The sequence below is a fragment of the Parambassis ranga genome, chromosome 4 (genome assembly GCF_900634625.1).
Source record: "Parambassis ranga chromosome 4, fParRan2.1, whole genome shotgun sequence".
Taxonomy (NCBI): Eukaryota; Metazoa; Chordata; class Actinopteri; family Ambassidae; genus Parambassis; species Parambassis ranga.
Genome location: NC_041025.1, coordinates 36545 through 58869, shown reverse-complemented (window position 1 = coordinate 58869; position 22325 = coordinate 36545). Strand labels below are relative to the sequence as shown.

Here is a 22325-nt window from a genome sequence, read left to right as displayed (position 1 = left end):
CATGCCACACACAGAGGCTGACATCCGCTGCATCTGGAGACAAGCAGAAAGTTAAGAAAGTTACCTTGGTGTTAACTGGGCTGTTCTGCAAACAGGGCAAAATGCCATGATTACTGGGTACAATTCTGCATGCTAACCCCGATTAAAAGATGATTTATGATTTTATTTTGTTACCAGTTGAAGAAAGGGCCTGAGTTATTAGATTTATATGATCTACAAGCTATATACTATATAACTAGAAAAGCATTTCCTGAAGAAAATGCAAGTTTGATTGCTGCAGCTGAAGCATTGCTTTGAACGCTGATGTGAAGGACTGCTCTGAATTGCTGGCGAATCTGCAATCTGAATTTATTTTGCTGAAACACGGTTAAGAATTTAGAAAGATGAAGCTCTAATTTGGAAAAGTAGAAAATGTTTTACTATTATGAAGATATGAAAGAGAAACAGCTGAAGACAAGAACAGTATGAAGTCATGACCTTAAAGAACAGCCTGTGAATATACCATATGAAAGGTCTGAGGTATAACACCATAAGACTATAAGACCATAAGACTATAAGAAGCACAGGCTGTGTGATTTGAGTGTGGAAGTAGTATACAGCTGAAGGATGATCAATATGACAGATGCAATGCTTAAGGTCTGATAAAGACTACAAATATGGCTGCTTTGTATGCTTCTACTGTGTCAGCCGGTCACCATGGTAACAGCCCTGCCTGCCTGTATCCATGGCAACCTGAATGTTTAACATCTGCCCCTAACTGCAGCTCTTTCTGTCCCCTCCTAATGTGTTTTCTATGTAAAAACACCCTTCGAAAAACTGCTTTCTGTGTCCAAACCGAGAGACAAAAAATATGAGAATCACAAGAAGTTGCTCTACAACAGGGTATAATTTTTATGTATGTGATGTCAAAGATGTGGAGATGGCGGCAAGTTAGAAAATATGGCAGCTCTGCTCTGTTTTTGGTTTTACATTATGTCTTAATGGAGGAATGACCGGCACTCTCCCCAAACAGCTGGCTGTAAGGGCAAAACGGTTTGTTGTGGAGTTTTAAGAGTGACACCATCAGAAAGCTAACGAGTGTTCCTTCGAACTGATATAAAAATTATCCCAGATGGATGATGTGGGCCTGAGTGCAGGTTAGAGAGATTTTTTTTAGGCATCTCCTCAGCCTCTCTCCACTCTGAGTGATGACATCATCCACTCTGGCTCCCAACATTCCACGCAATACACACTAATGTTAAACTCAGAATTCTGTATACACGTTTTGAAGACCAAGATGTTGGAAGTATTTTAGGGTTTGAATGGTTTCTCTATCTTGAAATTTGTAGGAGGAGTAGCATTTTGCAGAAGACATGGTTTGAAGGGCTCTCTCATTGACTCCTATGTTAATTTGAGGGTGGAAAATGTTTAATATTTTTAATATTATAATATTTGTAATTATTATTGAAGGTTTCCGGGAATGTCCTGAATGAGCTTAAAATTTTTTGATGGTTGAACGGTTTGAATCGGTCAATGGATTCTGAAGATACGCTGAGCCAAAAAACGTACGGAAGAATAATAATAAGAGTTTGATTGCCTAGCAACGGCAATCAACTAATAATATATATTATTAAAACTCTAATAACTATTAGAGTTACACTAAGAGCTGAAATTAAGACAATAGAATACAAAGTTTTTAATTAAAACCTGTTAACAACCTGTAACATTTCCCAAAATTTCCTAAAATACGCCGGTCAAAACGCACAAAAAAATAGATTGAATGCTGTTCTTGAACCCTTTGGAGCACATACAAAAGCTTGGCATCTTTGTGTTTGTAACACAGTTAGTTTTTAGTTGAGCTATCTGATTTCATGTGAATGTAACTGGTACAGAAGTTTAAGTCTCATTTTTTGCCTCACCTAGATTTTTTTTATGTGACAATAAGGTTATCTGTTAGCTGCAACAAGTTGTCGTGGACTAAATAACATTATGAATCAAAAGTATATCACGTTTCCAGTTCAAATATTAGAACAATCCTACTAAAAATGACTGTTTTACAGACATTTTCTGGGATTTTTTCCAGGGGCACAGTGTAAAAACACTACATTTAATAACTATGCTGTCAACACAACTCATGTAATCTACATAAACACTGAATTTACAGTTTGCAAACGTTTCCCTCTTTCTATGCCATCTAGACTATTTCAAAATTCCTTTTTCCTACTTTTCTGTGTGTCATTTAACGCACCTCAGGGTCACGGTATTATTGATGGGCTCCCTCCCCACTCTCAAACACAGACACGTGGCATATGCACATGAAGCTTAGCGTCCCAGCTACATGCTTATTGGGTCAGATTTAGCATCTGAGTGGGCAGACTCGTGTGATAGGGGGACAAACAGCCAATCCCCTTTCATTCAGAAAAGTGACTGATCGGTTGGGGTGGCCACTGATCAGCTCAAGCTCACTTTGCTTCACCTTTGTTAAGTAAATCAAGCTGCAAACAAAAGTGTAGAACTGTATAACTTTGGAATTATAACTTCACAATCATGTCAGCAATGCTCCTTGTGATAACCAGGGCTCTTTATGAATCATGTAGGTGAATAACATAAATAAGATAATTTTATAAAAGCCTAAATATGAAGAATAAAGATCCTTCAACAGTTATCACAAAAGCATAATTATACTAACCATACTAAAATATCATTATAGAAATATTTATATATAATATTATATAATTATATTATTAGACATATTTTGGAATTTGAGAAAAACAAGATTTATTTCAGCTGGTGATATACAATGACATTTCAGTCATTCTGCACTTAGAAAGACACAGTTACCTGGATATTGATGAGTTTTATATTTTATTTTTATTTTTAGATACTGTATTAATCCCAGAGGGAAATTCTTTACGGCAGTGTCATACAATGACTAGCAGGCTAGGGTGAAGTGTCTTGCCCAAGAACACACAACAGTGACTGAGGAGGAGTTGGGATCGAACCACCAACCTTCCGGTTACTAGACAACCCTGCTATACCACTGCGCCACTGTTGTCCCTTTTTGTCAGTCACCTCTCTGGTTCAGGTTTGGGGATCTGTTTACTCTGAGCTCGTGGGCTTTGGGCTCTGCTGCTTTATGTTTGTGTAACTTAGTCAAGGGTCAAGGATGTCACCTCCCAATTAGCTTGATGAATACAGCAAACAACAGCACCTGATGTGCCATAACATAGGCCTCAGGATCTCGGGACCAGATATAAATTAAATATTTTTTGCCTGACCGCCCCATCAATCCCACCCGTTCCACAAGATCTGCATCATTTGTGCTCGCTGCAGGTCTCTGATATAGGCCTAGTGCCTGTGCACAGCTATGCGCAACATTTGTATGTTAACCTTTGCAGAAGTAAATTTCGCATTGAGCCAGGAAGGGACGACAGTCCCCTGAATCCCTGGAGAACTTCTCGGCTGACATCAGCAGGATGAAACCAGGGGAGTCTGGCGCAGTAGCCGATGCACCATCAGGAGCAGGAGGAGGGACTGGTGGTAAAGCGGGCAGCAGCTGTTGGACCTGATGCTCCGTCCTTGATGGCGAGGTCCCCTATCAATCCGGATATATCCGGATTTGTGTTGTTCAGACTCAGGAAAAAACTATCCGGATATATCCAGATACAGCCCAAATCCCACTCTAGCCGGATTGATTTCCCCAGTGTTAACGGGGTCTCAGTGATGGGGCCCTAAAAATAGCAAGCTAAGGACTGGTTCATTTCTGATGCAACTATATTGGACATTTATGTATACAACATAGTACATACTACAACATACAGCTACATACAACTACAAGTACGGCGTGTACTGCATGTTTAAAAGAGATCTTTTACAATATTTCTGGTAGCACATGGAGCAGCCAAAACCATCAGTTGGTGGTAGTAATGCAAAAATGCAGACATACTATTGACAGTATTTAACTATAAAAGAAAACCTTTATGACTACAGCCAGTTTTTAATTGTTCTTGGAAGAGTAGACAAAATTAAACTGTATGTTGAAAATGGCTGAGTAACTAAATGAGAAACATTCAGCAGCATATTGCAGAGTGCCACTTGGGAGTTGCAAAAGAATGTCAGACTGTCGGTTTATGTGTATGATTTAGGTCTTTCTCCTCCGGTGAAGAAGTCAGAGTTGGACAGTCCTTCTCCCCAGGAAGACTCACCCAGAATGGGCTCCTTCACGCAGCACCACCGGCCAGTCATAGCTGTCCACAGTGGTCAGTATACCTTGCGAACACAGACACAAACACAATGCAAAGAGGAAAATATTTGATTTTCTACTTAGGTCTCTCCCGGAGTTCTCACGCCTCGTCATCTCTGCACTTTCCATCCTCTTCTTACTTTCCCCATGGAGCAATCCGCTATCCTCCTCACCTGGTGCAGGACCCTCTGAAAGATTTAGTGTCATTGGCTTGCGATCCTGCAAATCAAACTGCCAGCTCAGTGAGTATTACCAGCGAGCATGTCTATTCTATCATACTGTTTCTTAATTTGGCAAAAGCACATACTCAAAAAATTACCTTGTTTTTTTAATGAATCTGTTCTAAATTTTCCAGCTGAATGGCAGCAACCATGTTAAAGTACACCCTCACTACATCTCCTCTCAGATGGCCCCACCTGGATCCGCATCATCCTTGGCTGCTCCCCGATCCTCACTCCCCTCAGATTCAAAGGCCACTACCACCTCCTCTGATGGGAGAGCAAACTCTCCCACCTCACCTAGTAAGTGGTCAGAAGAAAGCCCTTAGTGATATATAGAAGGTATATACATAATGTGTTTATATATACAACACAAAAAAGTAGAATTAAAATCAGAAACAGATAATTACATTTGTAATTTTTTTATTTTATATATACAATGGAGACTGCAATTGAAGTCAAGAAAAATAAGACAAAATGCTTGGGTCCTGGGGTATTCCAGAATGATGGTTTGAAAAAAAATCAAAAATGATTTCTAAATAAAATAAAAATCATAGTAGTATGTCCACAACAACTTTTTTCCCACGATGTATACATGGAACAAGCTGAAGTCACCAGCATTACCAGCAATCTAGATTTCAAGAATTTTTTGATCATGCATTTTGTTGTGACAAAGAATCAGACAAGTAGGTGCAGCTGCACAAAGGACAGCACTATACTGGGATATTTTGATAAGAGGGAATTCAAATGTGATATCACATATTCTGATCTGCTTAGTGTTAGCTTTGCTATCTCAAACATATTACAATAGACTGCTGGTAGGTAAATGGTGTTATTCAGACTAAACAGGTCTTTCTACAAAGGTCTTTCTGGAAGGTCAGTAGATTTAAGCGGTTCCATTGGCTTGTTCTTTGATGCGTTTTTTTGATGCAGATTATTTAACTGCTCAGACTAGGGCACTATAATCTGTTCATAGCTCACTATCTGCACTTTGTTCTCTCCTCTGTGTCATGAATCAAGACTTGTAGCCTCAACACATATAGCAAGAGTACCGCAATAGGATTTTGCTAGTCCTGTCAGTCCTGTCAGTTGCCTATGGTCAAGCCAGCCTTGCTGATTGAGATGAGCTCTGCACAATACTAAGAGGCATATTGAAGCATCATCCATATAGTGCCTCACATTATCATATTCTTTTACTATTGTGTCTTGATTAACAGGAGCATGTGAGAGTATATCCTAAAGAGTGGTAGATGAGCTGTATGTTATGACCCTGAGTTGAAACCACTGGATTCTGGGAGAAGGTCCTTAGTGCCTGGTGACCTAACAAACAATTGGTGAGAAAGTCTCTGAAGTGCTCCTATCCCCTAGTCTGACAACACTAAATGTATGTTATTAATAATATAACATAATATTAATAGTGCTGAGCCACTTTAAGAGATAAGATTAGATAATCCTTTATTAGTCTACCAAAGGAGAATTCACAGTGTTACAGCAGCCAGGACAGATAGGACACTTAAGAATAAGAAGAAAATTAGCAAAAATATAACAAATAAGCTGATATAAAAATAAATATAAATAATAAACAAAAAGAATGAATGCTTGTGATGAAAACATAATAAAGTGACTTCAGTACTGAATTGTTATTGCACATTCTGATCAGGCATGGTGACAGTTTACACTATTGAGAGCAAGTGTAAGTAGGGAAAGCGCATATACCAAAATAAAACTGGAAATGCAACATAAACTTAAACAAGATCAGACCAAGATGACATCCACCCCCTGCCGGTTCATTTAAGCCTGTTGTCTAGCATTTTATTCTAATGTAGTATTAAATGTTTTGCTAGCCAGAACAAGCCAGTATGTTTAATTACTTTTTTCATCTTGTACACCTTTCGACTTGTTACTCCGCTACCTTGGAAATAATTAATAAGGATTAGGTATCACATTCTGTACCGAAATATGGGTCATTGCAAAAGCAGGAAAGGATTAAGTCAGTATATATCTTGCAAATTTACCTGTCCACAATCTGGAATACCTCTCAGCTTAAATATAAACATATTCATACTTGCAATACAGAGATAATAATGAACAAAAGAAATGTCCTCCACAAGAAAAAAATTAATTGTTTTCCCTGGAGTGATTACACAGTGTCAGTGACTGATTTGATGCTGTGATGAATTTCGTGGCATCATCCAGTGTAAAGTTTTGAGAGACATAATGAAACTGATGTTACACAAACACCTTCAGCATACTCTGCCCCTGGGACTCCCCCTGCCAATCGATCCTCCTTCGTCGGAGTCACTCCTCGGGACCCAGGTGGACTCTATCAAGCCCAGGTTAGTATGGTTACTGTAACACTGTCAAGGTCCATATAGGGAGGATTTAGTTAAAAGGGAGTTTTTTTCTCACCACTCTTGCTCTTAAGGGGGTTCAGGCTCTGGGTCTCTGTAAAGTGCTTTGAGACTATTCTGATTGTAAAATGTGCTATATAAATAAAATTGAATTGAATTGAATACAATTACAGACAGTTTGACCAAATACAAAATGTTTAGATACATCTATAATCAAACTGACTTTGAAGCCATAAACACCTTATATCAGTAAGTAAGATGGTCTTGCTATTTTCACACTGCCGCTAAGAGGGCACTCTAGGCTTGTCTACCCTTCAGAGTTGGTGGAGTTGTTTGGAAGTGACACAGAGGATGAGGAATTGAATTGATTTAGTGATTTGGAGTGAGATCGAGAGTATGGTAAACTTTTGTCATGTTCTTTATGCTATAGTTATCTGAATAACTGTTAATATGTTACATTAAGGACACCGTGAGTTCGTTTTTTATGCTTCATATAGCTGAATAACCATCAATGTGTTACGTTAGCATACGTTCACACGAACACCCAAAAATTTGAAGTATGAAGTAATGCTGCTGCATTTTGGTATCTGCACCAGAAGCATATGGTTAATACTCGGAATTTCCAGATCTGATCACGTGATTGGAAATCGGGCCCAATTACGTGGTTTCATGGTCGGAATCTGACGTTACCTCCCAATCAGTACTCAATGACTCTTTGATGTTTTTTTTAGGGGTAGGGGTCACTTTGGGTTACAGAGCAGTTACTGAAAACTCAGTTTACTCCATCAACACAAAGGGCAGCTCCTCACCTTCCACTCTGGCAGCAGCTGCTGCTTCTCTCCCTGCCTTTTCCTTTCTGATGTTGTCCTTATAAATCTCTCTTTGTACATGGCTGTGGCTGTGTTCCTCTGCTGGTAGCGATGTTAAATCAGCAAGAGTTCAGTCTGACAGCATTTTATTTTGAAAATCCACCGGAAACTCTTTTATTCTGGTGCCTGACTTCCTGTCTGCTCGATGTAGTTGGTGCAAATAGATGCGTCTTGGGCGCAACACATCTCCATAATAGAACTGCAGTGTATCACTTGCATAGCAGCGCGCAGCAACGCTTCTGGGACGCTCCTAAAATACGCTGCTGCATGGCTGGTTTAAATACTCTCATAGACGTTTCACAGCAGTTGACGCTGTATGTAAACAACCGTCGAACTATGACAGCTTTGCCCCAAGTTTATTTTCGACAGGGCTACAAAGGAATAAACTACTTTTTAAACTGAAAAAACGAAAGTAACGAGCAACACGGGACAAAAAAAAAACCACACGACGCATGCGCACACTCGGTCCTAGTGGTTTGGAGGACAGAAAACAAACTGGATTAAGCCGGATTGAGCGTGGAGGTCTGAAGGTATCCAGTATACAATACGTATACAAGGTATACAATCCAACTTTAGCTGGATTGACTTTCTCCAGTGTGAAAGGGGCCTTATTGACATCAAACTACTCCCTCAAACAGTTACTGCCTGTACATGTAATGAGACCTGTTTAACTTGTATCCTTGCATAGATTAGTCTTATCAGTCAGCCAGTCAGTATATGTTTATAATCAGTACAGATTTTGATTATGTGTTTGTCTTGTTTGTTACAGTCTTGGTATCTGGGCAACTGAGTGAAATCTGGAGGAAAGATGATTACCATTACAGTGCTGTCCTGGACGAAAGGAAGCAGTGCTGTCAGGACCTTGCAAGAGGAAAAATATATTCAGCTTTGTAGAAGCAAAAAGTGTGGCCACGCACTCATATATAAATATATTTTGGAATAACTTTATATATGTGTTTGTTGTCAGAAGAGATGACCTAAATAAATAAGGATGCTGCGGCATGGTTGTCACAAATAGCCACTGACGCGTTATCCCCTAAACTGTGGGTCTATCAGTCCCCCCCCCCCCCCCAAGAAAGAAAGAAACAAAAGAAACAAAAAACCCTCAGAATACCCTTCCCCTCTGCAGGTGCTGCTTATAATATATGCAAATAGTTCCTGGTGTTAATATGTAATGTTTTTTTTAACTATTTTATTGACATGTCTCACACTACAAGCTAAAATGGCAGTTTCTTCCCCCTTTCCCCAGCAAAAGACAGAGGCTTTGTCGTTTTTAATGACAATCATAAGTATGAAACTAAAAAGTTGCTTTGGCTCTTGTTTTTAAGACTGTGCTTTTTTTACCAGAAAGCAATGAGTAATGATGAGTGGAATATAAGAGCTATATTCATGCTTCCTCAAACACATAATGCTACAGTATGTAGTGTAACTGTGTCTTAATGTGTGTGTGTCAGTCTGACCTATGCTACTTTCAGAGACACACATCTGACTGGAGATCTGTCAACAAGGGATGGCTAGTGCAAGGTATGTTAAAGTTAAAATAGAATGAATGTAAATTCCCTTTAAGAGATCTAAATTAGAGTTTATGTGTGGGTGTGTGTGTCAACATGGGCATATATTTCCTACATTTCCACACTCATTCCCTCTCATTTATAAGAGGGTGTAGTGTAGGCTGATGTCTCTGAGAACACGGTGATGGGATTGTATGTAGACTACAACAACAATGGATAAAGCAGGCACTGCAATATGAGTATCTTGAAATGTCTTTATGAGAGCAGTGTAATGATGTCAGATGTATTGTTGATATTAATGAAAAGATCATGTGCATACTGACTTGAACTGAGCACAAAATTCAGGTGTATTGTCCAGCTCTAGAATGCATGATCCCTCATAAGCATTTAAATCCACAATCTTTGGGGCATGGACTTGAATTTTATTATTATTATGATTTGAGTCAACAATATTCACTTATGGCTCACTTATCATAGCTTTTATTCATTCATTATCTTCAAATTTTACATACTACACTTCACATAGACTAGAAGCTTAAACATTTCACAAGTTTAGCTTTGTTTTACTCAAAACACAAAAAACCGTAAGGGCAACATTTTTTTGCAAGTTTTTGTTTTCAAATTATTAAACATATTAAACAACACTGACATTCTGTCAAATTCAATGAAAAATCCCTAAGCAACAAAGCAATGTGTTACAAAATAAATACCGTATTTTCTGAACTATAAGTCACACTTTTTTTCATTCTTTGGCTGGGTATGCGACTTATACTCAGGTGCGACTTCTATATTAAAATATATAATTTCACATTAGGCCTACGTTATTTTCACACTGACAGCCACTAGAGGGCACTCTAGGCTTGTCTAGAGTTGGCAGAGTTCAAGGATGAAGAATTCAATGGATTTAGTGATTTGGAGTAAGATCGAAAGTTTGATAAACGTTTTTTGTTATGTTCTTCATGCTATAGTTATCTGAAAACTGTTAATATGTTACCTATTGAGTTTGTTTTTTTATGCTTCGCACAGCTAAATAGCCATCAATGTGTTACGTTAGGCACATTGAGCCTGTTGCCTGTTGTTCAAGTCAAGTCAAGTCAAGTCAGCTTTATTGTCAACTCTGCTATATGTGCTGAACATACAGAGAATCGAAATTGCGTTACTCTTCACTCCGCAACATATAACATGTAACTAAAAACTAAAGATAAATATAAAGTGTAAAAAAATGTACCTACAATGAGGCACACACAAAATACAAGGCACATAATGAAGGCACAATGCAGTAAGAGTGCAAAAGATGTATAGTGCAAGTCAGTGCAGTTGGCATAATATAAACAGGAATGGTTTAACTTATAACAGCTTATTGAGACTGGTATGAGAGTGCAAAAGATGTAATGGTGCAAGTCAGTGCAGTTGGCATAATGTAACAGTCCAGGAATAGTATAGTTTTGTTCTCTATTCTGTTGTTATTATTATAACTTGCCTTCCAAGATAAAATGTCTGTTCTTGGTCTCGGATTTGGTCAAATAAATTTCACCCAAAAATGCGACATATACCGGTATATGTTTTTTTTTCTTCTCTATTATGGATTTTTTGGCGGGTGTGACTTATACTCCGGTGCAACCTATAGTCTGGAAAATACGGTAAATATTTAAACAGTAAAATGCAGTAGGTGAGCATCATTAGGGAATGTGTACTAATGCTTTTAAAGAATTAAACTTAAAATAATATTGTACTATTTTTACCTTTTGTATTTTAGCAATTTCCGCCAAGTCCAATCTTTTCCTTGAGGAAAGCTACACGTGGAAACCCCATGTGGAAAGCCTTTTGTGAAAACATTAATCTGATTTACATGAAATTGCAATCTTGTTCAAAGTCATTTCAGCCCCCAAAATATCTACATGGAATCCCCTCAAGCGTTGTGTCTAAGAGTTTTAATCGAGGCAACAGAACTAATATCTTTTTTCTGAAGATGTTTACATGACCTTGATAAAAGGTTGCTTGTTTCCGAACCTATAAATTGTCACCACTATGTTGATTCTTTATTTATATAAACCTTTTGCAATAGAGCTGCAAACAAAAACCTTGGGTCATATAACTCAAGGGTTCAGTAGATACAATGTTTGAATGTGTTCTTTTGACCAAAAATATTGGGGAATCATTAAGTAGCTCACAAAGGTAGTAGGTAGGTAGTGGCTTTGTGTGTTTGTATGGCAATTCACATGTGGCACAGGATCAGTTTTCTCTATGCATTTCAAAATGTTTGTTTTTTATTGGAATGAATGCGGTTTGCTTAGAATAGCTGTCTGTATGAGTTTGTGCTTTCTATTGGAACTGAACATTGGTGTCTGTGTCTATGCTCTCCCATAATTTGGGATGAAGTGGCGTGCTGTGTTTTGGTTCAAGGGGACTTAAAGCTAATGTATACTGCATGGTGCTGACTTGGTCACTGTACTGACCTAAAGAATGCATGGCTCAATCTGATGATACCTCTCCATCTCTATCCCGCTCTTCCTCCTCCTCTTCCTTGCTCTGTACTGTACAGAAAGCAACAAATAGGAGGGCTGTTTCTTTGAACTGTTGTAAAACTTGTAGTTTGCACGATATTTCATGAACATTATGTGCCTTGCCTTTAGTTAAAGAATAATAATACATTGTATAAATGCGATCAGACTTTCAATGACATAGCCAGTAGCACGTAAAAAAGAGAAAAAAACGCTGCATGTGTGATTGGTTGACATTAACTAGTGTTTAGCAAGTACACTTTTTTTGTGTCTCAGTTGAAAGCTTTCAGCCAAGGCTCTATTCAAGTGTAAACCATTGTCATATATAGTGAAAATGGGAGCTGTGGATGCCCTCAAAGGTTGTGAAGGATTGATTTGTTATCTCCAGCACATCTAAACCTCAGGCCACGAGGAAGCACTGAAAAAGCATGGTCCGTTTTTATAAAATAGTACTTATAGTTATGATTATTTGTGGCCAAGCTACTTGTCCAAGTACCTGTACATGTTTCTATCGCTCTATGATTGTCAATTAGAATACTATCCCTCTGCCAAAGGGATTACTTTGATCACATGAATAATTATGTGATAAGATACAAAACACCAAAAATGACTTTGAGTTTTATATGGCTGCATGCACCTAACAGTGTGACTTGGATTCTTAAACGTAAAAATATCTATAAACGTATATGTTATGTTTAAACAGTAGCCAAGTCACATTCACAAGCTGCGGCAGGGTAACAATCAGAATCAGAACTCCTTTATTTATCCCCCAGGGGAATTCTTTATGGAAACTTAGCCATAATAGGTAAATTGAATTGTCTTGGATTTCAAGTTCAAAATAACATGCACATATATGACCCAAACGAATTTAGTCTGAAAGCTAAATTGACCGACCACAGTAAGAGAATAACAGTAGCATTAGCTTTTCTTTTGCACTTTGTTGGTCTCACTTTTATTCGACAATGTAATCAGGGTCAATGACCAGTGTCCTAGGGACTGGATTAGGATGTGTGTCATTTTAAGTCCTTTCAGAAGTGAGGAGAAAAAAATATATCATTGTGTAATAATGGAAGTATGAAAACGTCATTTTTTCAGAATGAAATTTTTTTTATTTCCAGTATTGTTTTTTTCCATATGTGCAATTCTATAAATGTGCATCAGGTACAACTGTTTTACGTGTGTGCAGCATGGTCTCACACAAGACACACTCAAAATCAGTTATTTCAACCTTCAGTTGAACCTCACATTCAAATACTGGCATATAAAATATTAAAATAAACCAGCAGGTTACCAACAATACTACCAAAAATAATCCTAACAAGCAGTGCCTATGATCTAACTGCTCGTTAAATATGAGTAATTATGTAAGCTGTGTGTGCTTTGCAGAATTTATTATTACCACTACACAATTGTGACATAGTATTGCTATCTTCAGTGCATGTTCAAGGTGAAAAGCCATAAAACAACCCAAAGAGAAGAAAATCTGAGGAAACACTGTTAATGCTAAGCTTGGTAGCTTCACTTTAGCTGAACTAAAGTGTTACTAAAATGTTGTCATTTTACTAAAAGATGTTGAGTAATGAATAGTAAGTGTGCATTTTTGTTTATCCTTTACTTTAGTAGTGTGTTGTGATTTTAACACAGCACAGCAAAATGTTGTGGATGACTTAAATTAAATGGGCTTTTATGTACAACCCTTACACTACAAGTTGTGGTTATTATAGTGATAATAATGCTGGTTTGACTTAAAGTCCAATCTCACTATCTAATCTATAAAGATCAATGCCATGTTTTTAGTGGGGTGAAATATGCAGAGAAAACACCATTCCTTATGATTATGTCAAATAGTGTAGTCTTCTGTAAATTGTGGTTATCTGTTTAATCAAAATACTACAGTTGTCCAGCATATTTTTTGACTGTTTTCATACTCTCTTGTCTGTACATAACAGACAGATAAGGAAACCTGCTCTGAGAAAATTGAACATAAATAAAATATAAATTGAATTCATATTGAAAACATATTTGTGCCAGCTACATAATTTGATATAAATTAGTTTACTGTGCATAAATTACAATGCCATATTTTGGCATTGATACATTATTCAAATTATTCAGAAACAACACACTTAAGTGAAATGTTTTTATTAACCCTCAGAACCACAAGTCAAAAATTGAGTTTCTTTGAAAACTGATTATCAATTTAAAAAAAAAAAATCCAAGTGCCTTCAGATGTTAGCAATCTTGGAAACAAAGGAAGTTTAACATGCTACAGATATTTACAAGTAGGCCTATTTACATGTTAATGCATTTTAAAAACCATTGCAAGTTTTGAGGCTCCTATACCATGCTAACTACAATGTTTTATTTGGGAACTAGTTAGCTCTAAAGGTATAGTTTTAGCATAGACAGAGGTGACACGTCCCCACCAATAATTTTATCCCCTCCTCAGATTCTCATTAGGTGCAAAAAGGGTTCAATTCTGTTGGAATCTTAGGTCTCCACCAATCTACACCCTTTGTTAGCAGTCAGTTTTTAGTAACTAACTGAAAATGGCTACCTACAAATCAGACAAAATACACACAAGAACATGGCATCAATCTGGTGATGTATGTATCTGGAATAGACTTTTGTCTTTTGTCTCATATTACCTTTAGATTTGTCTTTATTCTGGGGTAACACAAAAGCTGTTCAGACCCTTAATAATTAGTTTGGTTGCCCAGCAACCAAACTCTTGTTCTTCTTTTCTTTATTATTAGTTTGGTTGCCCAGCAACCAAACCCTTGTTATTATTATTATTTTTCTGTACGTTTTTTTGGCTAAGCATATCTTCAGAATGCATGGGCCGATTCAAACCATTCAAATATCAAAAGATTCAGCTCATTCAGGACATGTGTGGAAACCGTCAATAATTATTATTATTTTTCTGTACGTTTTTTGGCTAAGCATATCTTCAGAATGCATGGGCCGATTCAAACCATTCAAATATCAAAAGATTCAGCTCATTCAGCACATGTGTGGAAACCGTCAATAATAACTGCAAACATTATAATATTAAATTAAACATTTTCCATGTCTTCGGTTGGCATAGCATATCTTCAGAATGCTTGGGCTGATTCAAACCATTCAAATATCAAAAGATTCGGCTCATTCAGGACATGTGTGGAAACTGTCAATAATAACTGCAAACATTATAATATTAAATTAAACATTTTCCATGTCTTCGGTTGGCTCAGCATATCTTCAGAATGCTTGGGCTGATTCAAACCATTCAAACATCAAAAGATTCAGCTCATTCAGGAAAAACCGTCAATAATAATTGCAAATATTCAAATGACCGGGGACTTTTGAGGTCTCTTCTTCTGTTACCATGGTGACAGACTGATGCTACTTGATGTTACATGATGTTGCCATGCATCCAAAATCTCCTCTGAGTAGACTGCTCAGCAGGTGGCCATGGATGCATGGCAACTTGAATGTTTGTTAGGAGCAGCTGATAAACATTCAGGTTGCCATGGATGCATGGCAACTTGAATGTTTGTTAGGAGCAGCTGATGTTTGATTCAAACCATTCAATACATCAAAAGATTCAGCTCATGCAGGACATGCGTGGAAACCGTCAATAATAACTGCAAACATTATAATATTAAAGATATTAGACATGGAAAATGTTTAATATTTATTATTATTATTTTTCTGTACGTTTTTTGGCTCAGCATATCTTCAGAATGCATGGGCCGATTCAAACCATTCAAACATCAAAAGATTCAGCTCATCAGGACATGTGTGGAAACCGTCAATAATAACTGCAAACATTATAATATTAAATTAAACATTTTCCATCTCTTCGGTTGGCTCAGCATATCTTCAGAATGCATGGGCCGATTCAAACCATTCAAACATCAAAAGATTCAGCTCATTCAGGACATGTCAATAATAATTGCAATTCAAATGGCCGGGGACTTTTGAGGTCTCTTCTTCTGTTACCATGGTGACAGACTGATGCTACTTGATGTTACATGATGTTGCCATGCATCCAAAAAGATTCAGCTCATTCAGGACATTTGGGGAAACCGTCAATAATAATTGCAAATATTATAATATTAAAGATATTAAACATTTTCCATGTCTTCTGCAAAATGCTACTCCTCCTACAAATTACAAGATAGAGAAACCATTTCTGCTGTTACCATGGTGACAGCAGAGTTTGTTTTTTGGTAAAAACAAACTTGCTGTGGCAACCAAACTTGCATTTTCTTCAGGAAATGCAAGTAATTCTTTATGCATTTGACCAGGTTGGTTTACAGTCTGCAATCTCACCACTAGTTTTATCTGATATTTTATTGCCACATTTTTAGTTTGCTTTTTATTTTTGTCAATCTTATGGCGTTTGAGCCTTCTCAGTATCCGTAGTCTCTGTTTGGTGGTCAGTTCTGGGTCAGTTTGTTGATTCCTGCATGTTAGTTTAGTTCAGGTTTAGATTTCAAGCTGTGGATTTCTATAAAGTGTCTACAGACAATTTTGATTTTATTAAGCACTTAATGAATAAAAATCTCTCTGGTTGGAGGGATTATTTGTCTAAAACTGTTATTTAAATTTAAAACTCCACCATTGCTGCAGTTATTTGGTACTACAGTTGATGTTTCTTCTTTCCTGTTTCCTACATGAATTTTACTATTGCCTTTTTATTTTTAATTTTCTTTGTTTGTAATCCAGAGTCTTTGCAAAGAGGAAAAAAACTTAATCTCTGTATCTGCAGGTATATTACTATTGCAGTTTAATCCACACGCTAGAGTTTTTAATGAGCAAAAGATTTCTCAGATTTAAGATTTGCATTTTTTTTTAGATTTTTCCATCACACATATTTCAGATATTGTAGTAAAGGACTGCTTTGCTTGCTTCAGGGTATACAGTATATATAATAGAATAGAATAGAAATATTTTATTCATCCCAAACTGGGAAATTTTGTTATTGCAGCAGCAATATGCAAGCACTCAGCATAATAACATATACCTCTAACAGTAAAAATAAACAGTATAGACATTATTTAGAGCAAATAGAAATATAAAATATATTAATAATATAGTATATATAGTATAAAATTATTAGAGATGGAGATATAAAATATACATACAAACACAGTGTGCAAAAAGTGTGCAATTTGACTTAAAAAGTTAAACCTTGCAAAATTTGTCAGTTACAGCCAGTGTTATCTCTGGCACAGAGATGAGGTGTTGATGAGATGAGGTGAGATGAGGTGTTGTACAGTCTTATGGCATGAGGCAGGAAAGATTTCCTGTAGCAATCTGTGTGACAATGAAGCTGTCTGAGCCTTTTGGAAAAGGTGCAACCTGCAATTGTCCTCCTCTCCACCACTGCTTCAAATGTCTCCTGTCTGCAGCCAATGACAGAGCCAGCTTTCCTTTGTTCAGTCTGTTGGCATCATTGGCTGCAATGCTGCCAGATTATAACAAAGGATTTATTATAACAAATGATTATAATAATTTTAATACCAATAATGTATGGTGTGAGAGCTGTAGGGCTAACACTAACCCTCACAGTGATGTTTACCATTGAAAGGGCTGCTGGAATGGATATAGTTTGTAGCAGCTTTAAATACTTATTCTTTTGAAAATTGTATCAGCTGATGCAAATGTTAGTCATAATTTATCTGCATGATGTCAATTAAAGTACCTGACTCAACAGATGCTGTTCATTATTCAAATGTATCTGTTTGAATGTACCTGCACCAGCTTTGATCTCATATCTAAAAGTTTAAAATCAAGGCAACTGAACTCATAGTTTTCTGAAGATGTTTCACTGCTGCTGCTGTGGAGGGAAGTCTACATATATTTTATGTGCTTGAGACCCATGGGTCGATCCCCAGTAAAACTCAAGGGAGCCACAAAACATCTACAGAAAACTTTGCTATAGGTTTCGTTGCCTGGATTTTGAAACTTGTGCATATAACATGACCGGATGAATAGGAGTCTTCATAGATATGTCTGACCTCATGTTAATTATTTACTGTTGGGGATATTAACATCTTTAGAACCATATCTGGCAAGTATTGTCAGCAACTTCTGATGTATCAATTGCTGAAAATGAGTATGTTTCCCTATGCAAAGGTATACCATAATAAATAAGATATATCACAACTCAGCCAACAGACTGTAATGTGTAATAATTTAAATAAAAGCTAATATCATGTATACCTGGACTGCACACAGACCCACAATACAGACTGCATGTTCTTTTAGGAACTACACCTAGAGACCTAAATATATTCTACAGCAGCTTAGCTGTGACATTCCAAAACACTGCAAGTCAAGATGCCAACTAATGCTATAATGTAAAGAAGGACCCTCAAAACAACTCAGAGTCTACCCAGGCTGGCTAACTGGTATGGACTCTAGAAAACTAGATGTTAGAGGTCAGTTAAGCAAGTGTTACACACATGAGGACAGCTTCACTTTGGTTTGGACTTTTTATTTCTGTACTCTCACAGAGAACGCTACAGGTAGCAACACATGACACACTGTGTTATTATTATTTTTCCTCATTCTTCTTCTTTGGCCACCATGCAGCAGCATTGTGGCCACACATTGCACACAGTTTAACTGCATCTAACTCATTCACTGTGCACACTTTCTTTATGCACCCCCTACCAGTTCCTTCTTGTTTTTCTCTTTTTCTCAGGCCTGACCAGCACCTTATAAGGTAAAATAAACAGCAGCTGAGGTGATCTCCATTTGGTACAGAACTAGGGAAGACATGTGACTTTATGGTACCCCTCAGTGTGTGCACCTCCGGGGATCCCAAGACAGGATAAAAGGTGTCTGTAAAGGAGGAGCATTGTTGTTCTCCTCTGTTGATGCTGGACAACCCAGAGATCTCTGTTAGTGTGGACTCGCGATTGCCCCATGTTGTACGTGTAGTAATTTTACAGGGCCCAAGTGCAGACATGAAAACCGAATGAATAATTTAAAGACAGCTTTTAATAACAAAAGCCAAAATACAAACAAAGTACAAAAATAACAAAGGACAAAAAAGCAAAAACTAGCCAGCTCAACAAAGGGAGATCCAGCGGGAGGACAAGAGACAACGAGACATCAAGGTAAGCAGAAGATCTGACAAGAACAAAGGGGAGCAAAGACTAGAGGAGATATATGGAACTCCAGAGGCGGTTGAACACTCGCTCCTGAAGAAGATCAAGGAGTTTTCTTTATATTTAGTGTACTTTCACTCATTTGCAGCTGATTATTTTAGTGTTCAGACATGTATTTATCACATATGCACAAAATAAGCTTCTCTCGCTGAGATAATGCACTTTTATACACACCAACATATTTAGTTGTTTTAGCTCATTTTAGCAATATTATGACTGAGTTGAGCAGTTTTCCACACAGTGTACATTCACTCAGTTACAGCTGATGTTTTAGTGTTCTGACCTGTATTTAGCACATATACACAAATTGAGTTTCTCTCGCTGAGATAATGCACGTTTGGACACACCAACATATTTAGTTGTGTTTTTAGTTGTGTGCTCATTGTAGATTGATTTGAGCTGTTTTCATCATGTTTAGTGTACATTCACTCAGTTGCAGCTGATGTTTTAGTGTTCTGATGTTTATTTATCACATATGCACAAAATGTGTTTCAGCTCATTTTATATTGAATTGAGCTGTTTTTTCAATTCAATTCAGTCCATTTATATAGCGCATATTACAATCAGACATTGTCTCAAAGCGCTTCACAGGAACCCCCCTAAGAGCAACGTGGCAAGGAAAAACTCCCTTTAAGAGGAAGAAACCTTGAGCAGGACCCATCAGCTTAAGGGGGAACCAGTCCTGCTGCTAGTCAGAGAGGATGAAGGAGAGAGAGAGAGAGAGAGAGAGAGAGAGAGGAGGGAGAGAGAGAGGATGAAGGAAAGAGAGAGGAGCAAACATGATACAAACATGATACAGTACAGAGCAAACATAACAGCAAGATGAAACAGTGATTATATTGTAATAGATATCTATATATATCGTCAGTTCATTCAAGTAGGAATTCCAAGTAGTAATAGTAATTTGGTAGCAAAGATGAGCAGCAGGGACTAGTTAAGTCGATGAGCACAGGAGAGTTCAGGGGCCAGACTACAGGTCAGTATGCAGGTCTTGAGACCTGCAAAGAGAGAGAGAGAGAGCGAGGCACAAAACTATGAGGAAGACAGTAAACACAGATTATGAGACGATATTACCCAGCATGAGCCAGACTAATGAGAGTAGAGGAGAGGTCAGAGGGTGAGAGGGAAACTGTTCAGAGGATCGTGTATGTGCCCCCCGACAACGTAGCTCAAGAGAGACTTCACGAGCCGGACTGCAGGTCAGCATGCAGGTCTTGAGACCAGTGTGAGCCAGACTAAGGAGAGAAAAGGAGAGGTTAGAGGGTGAGAGGGAAACTGCTCAGTGGATCATGTTTGTGCCCCCCGACAACGTAGGCCTAGAGCAGCATAACTGTGCTACACACTAGGTCTAAGGCTAACTGTACGCCTTACTAAACAGAAAAGTTTTAAGTCTAGTCATAAAGGTGGAGGCAGTGTCTGCCTCTCGGTCCCAGATTGGTAACTGGTTCCATAATAGTGGTGCCTGATAGCTGAAAGCTCGTCCTCCCGTTCTACTTTTATGAATCCTAGGAACTACAAGTAAACCTGCACTCAGAGATCTGAGTGTCCTATTAGAAACATATGGTACAACATATGGTACAATCAGCCGCCTGATACAACACACGTGCAATAATTTATATGTGCAATAATCCTGTACCATTTATGCTGCTGTGCAAATTTTGTACATAGTTCCTTAACATTACTGCACTATATCACATGACCATCTATGCTGGTGTGCAATGTTTGTAAATAATTCCTCTTATCTTTTTTTTTTTTTTTACTGCACTATATTCTATTTTATTCTATTTTATTTTATTCTATTTAACTCTTGCTCTGACTGTTGGTGTTGTAGTGCTGCTGGTACCCAAATTTCCCCAAGGGACCTTCCCAAAGGGATTAATAAAGTATATATTCTATTCTCTATTTAGTAACTTTCAGTCAGTTGCTCAATTTGTGCATATGAGCTGAATACGGGTCAGAACACTAAAAAATCAGCTGCAACTGAGTGAATGTACACTAAATATGATGAAAACAGCTCAATTCAGTCTAAATATGATGAAAACAGCTCAATTCAGTCACAATATTCCTAATTAGCTGACAAACAACTAAATATGTTGGTGTGTACAAAAGTGCATTATCTAAGCAAGAGAAGCTCAATTTGTGCATATGAGCTGAATATAGGTCAGAACACTAAAAAATCAGCTGCAACTGAGTGAATGTACATTAAATATGATGAAAACAGCTCAATTCAGTCTAAATATGATGAAAACAGCTCAATTCAGTCTAAATATGATGAAAACAGCTCAATTCAGTTATACTATTGCTGAAATGAGCTGACAAACAATGAAATAGGTTTGTGTCCAAAAGTGCATTATCTCAGCGAGAGAAGCTCAATTTGTGCATATGAGCTGAATACAGGTCAGAACACTAAAAAATCAGCTGCAACCTGAGTGAATGTACACTAAATATGATGAAAACAGCTCAATTCAGTCATAATATTGCTGAAATGAGCTGACAAACAATGAAATAGGTTGGTTTCCAAAAGTGCATTATCTCAGCGTGAGAAGCTCAATTTTGGCATATGAGCTGAATACAGGTCAGAACACTAAAAAAATCAGCTGCAACTGAGTGAATGTACACTAAATATGATGAAAACAGCTCGATTCAGTCATAATATTGCTAATGAGCTGAAAAACAACTAAATATGTTGCTTTCCAAAAGTGCATTATCTCAGCGAGAGAAGCTCAATTTGTGCATATGAGCTGAATACAGGTCAGCACACTAAAAAATCAGCTGCAACTGAGTGAATGTACACTAAATATGATGAAAACAGATCAATCCAGTCTAAATATGATGAAAACATCTCAATTCAGTCTAAATATGATGAAAACAGCTCAATTCAGTCTAAATATGATGAAAACAGCTCAATTCAGTCATAATATTGCTAATGAGCTGACAAACAACTAAATATGTTGCTGTGTCCAAAAGTGCATCATTTCAACGAGAGAAGCTCAATTTGGGCATATGAGCTGAATACAGGTCAGAACACTAAAAAATCAGCTGCAACTGAGTGAATGTACATTAAATATGATGAAAACAGCTCAATTCAGTCTAAATATGATGAAAACAGCTCAATTCAGTCATAATATTACTGAAATGAGCTGAGAAACAATGAAATAGGTTGGTGTCCAAAAGTGCATCATCTCAGCGAGAGAAGCTGAATTTGTGCATATGAGCTGAATACAGGTCAGAACACTAAAAAATCAGCTGCAACTGAGTGAATGTACACTAAATATGATGAAAACAGCTCAATTCAGTCTAAATATGATGAAAACAGCTCAATTCAATCATAATATTGCTAATGAGCTGAAAAACAACTAAATATGTTGGTTTCCAAAAGTGCATTATCTCAGCGAGAGAAGCTCAATTTGTGCATATGAGCTGAATACAGGTCAGAAAACTAAAAAAATGAGCTGCAACTGAGTGAATGTACACTAAATATGATGAA

At 37.4% G+C, this 22325-nt stretch overlaps 1 protein-coding gene across 3 annotated transcripts in view; it reads left to right on the top strand.

Moving 5' to 3' along the window:
- The window catches only part of nfic (nuclear factor I/C), an 81787-nt gene extending 71463 nt beyond the window's left edge, over window positions 1-10324 (top strand). Inside the window, exons 9-13 of one of the 3 annotated variants that reach the window (XM_028403156.1) lie at window positions 4125-4238; window positions 4307-4464; window positions 4629-4743; window positions 6688-6776; window positions 8430-10324. In XM_028403156.1, coding sequence (XP_028258957.1) covers window positions 4125-4238; window positions 4307-4464; window positions 4629-4743; window positions 6688-6776; window positions 8430-8450 — 497 coding nt within the window. In that variant the 3' untranslated portion in view covers window positions 8451-10324. Of the gene's footprint in view, window positions 1-4124; window positions 4239-4306; window positions 4465-4577; window positions 4744-6687; window positions 6777-8429 lie in introns of all 3 variants that reach the window. The other 2 variants (XM_028403155.1, XM_028403154.1) reach the window with 2 other exon arrangements.
- Window positions 10325-22325: the final 12001 nt, after the last annotated feature.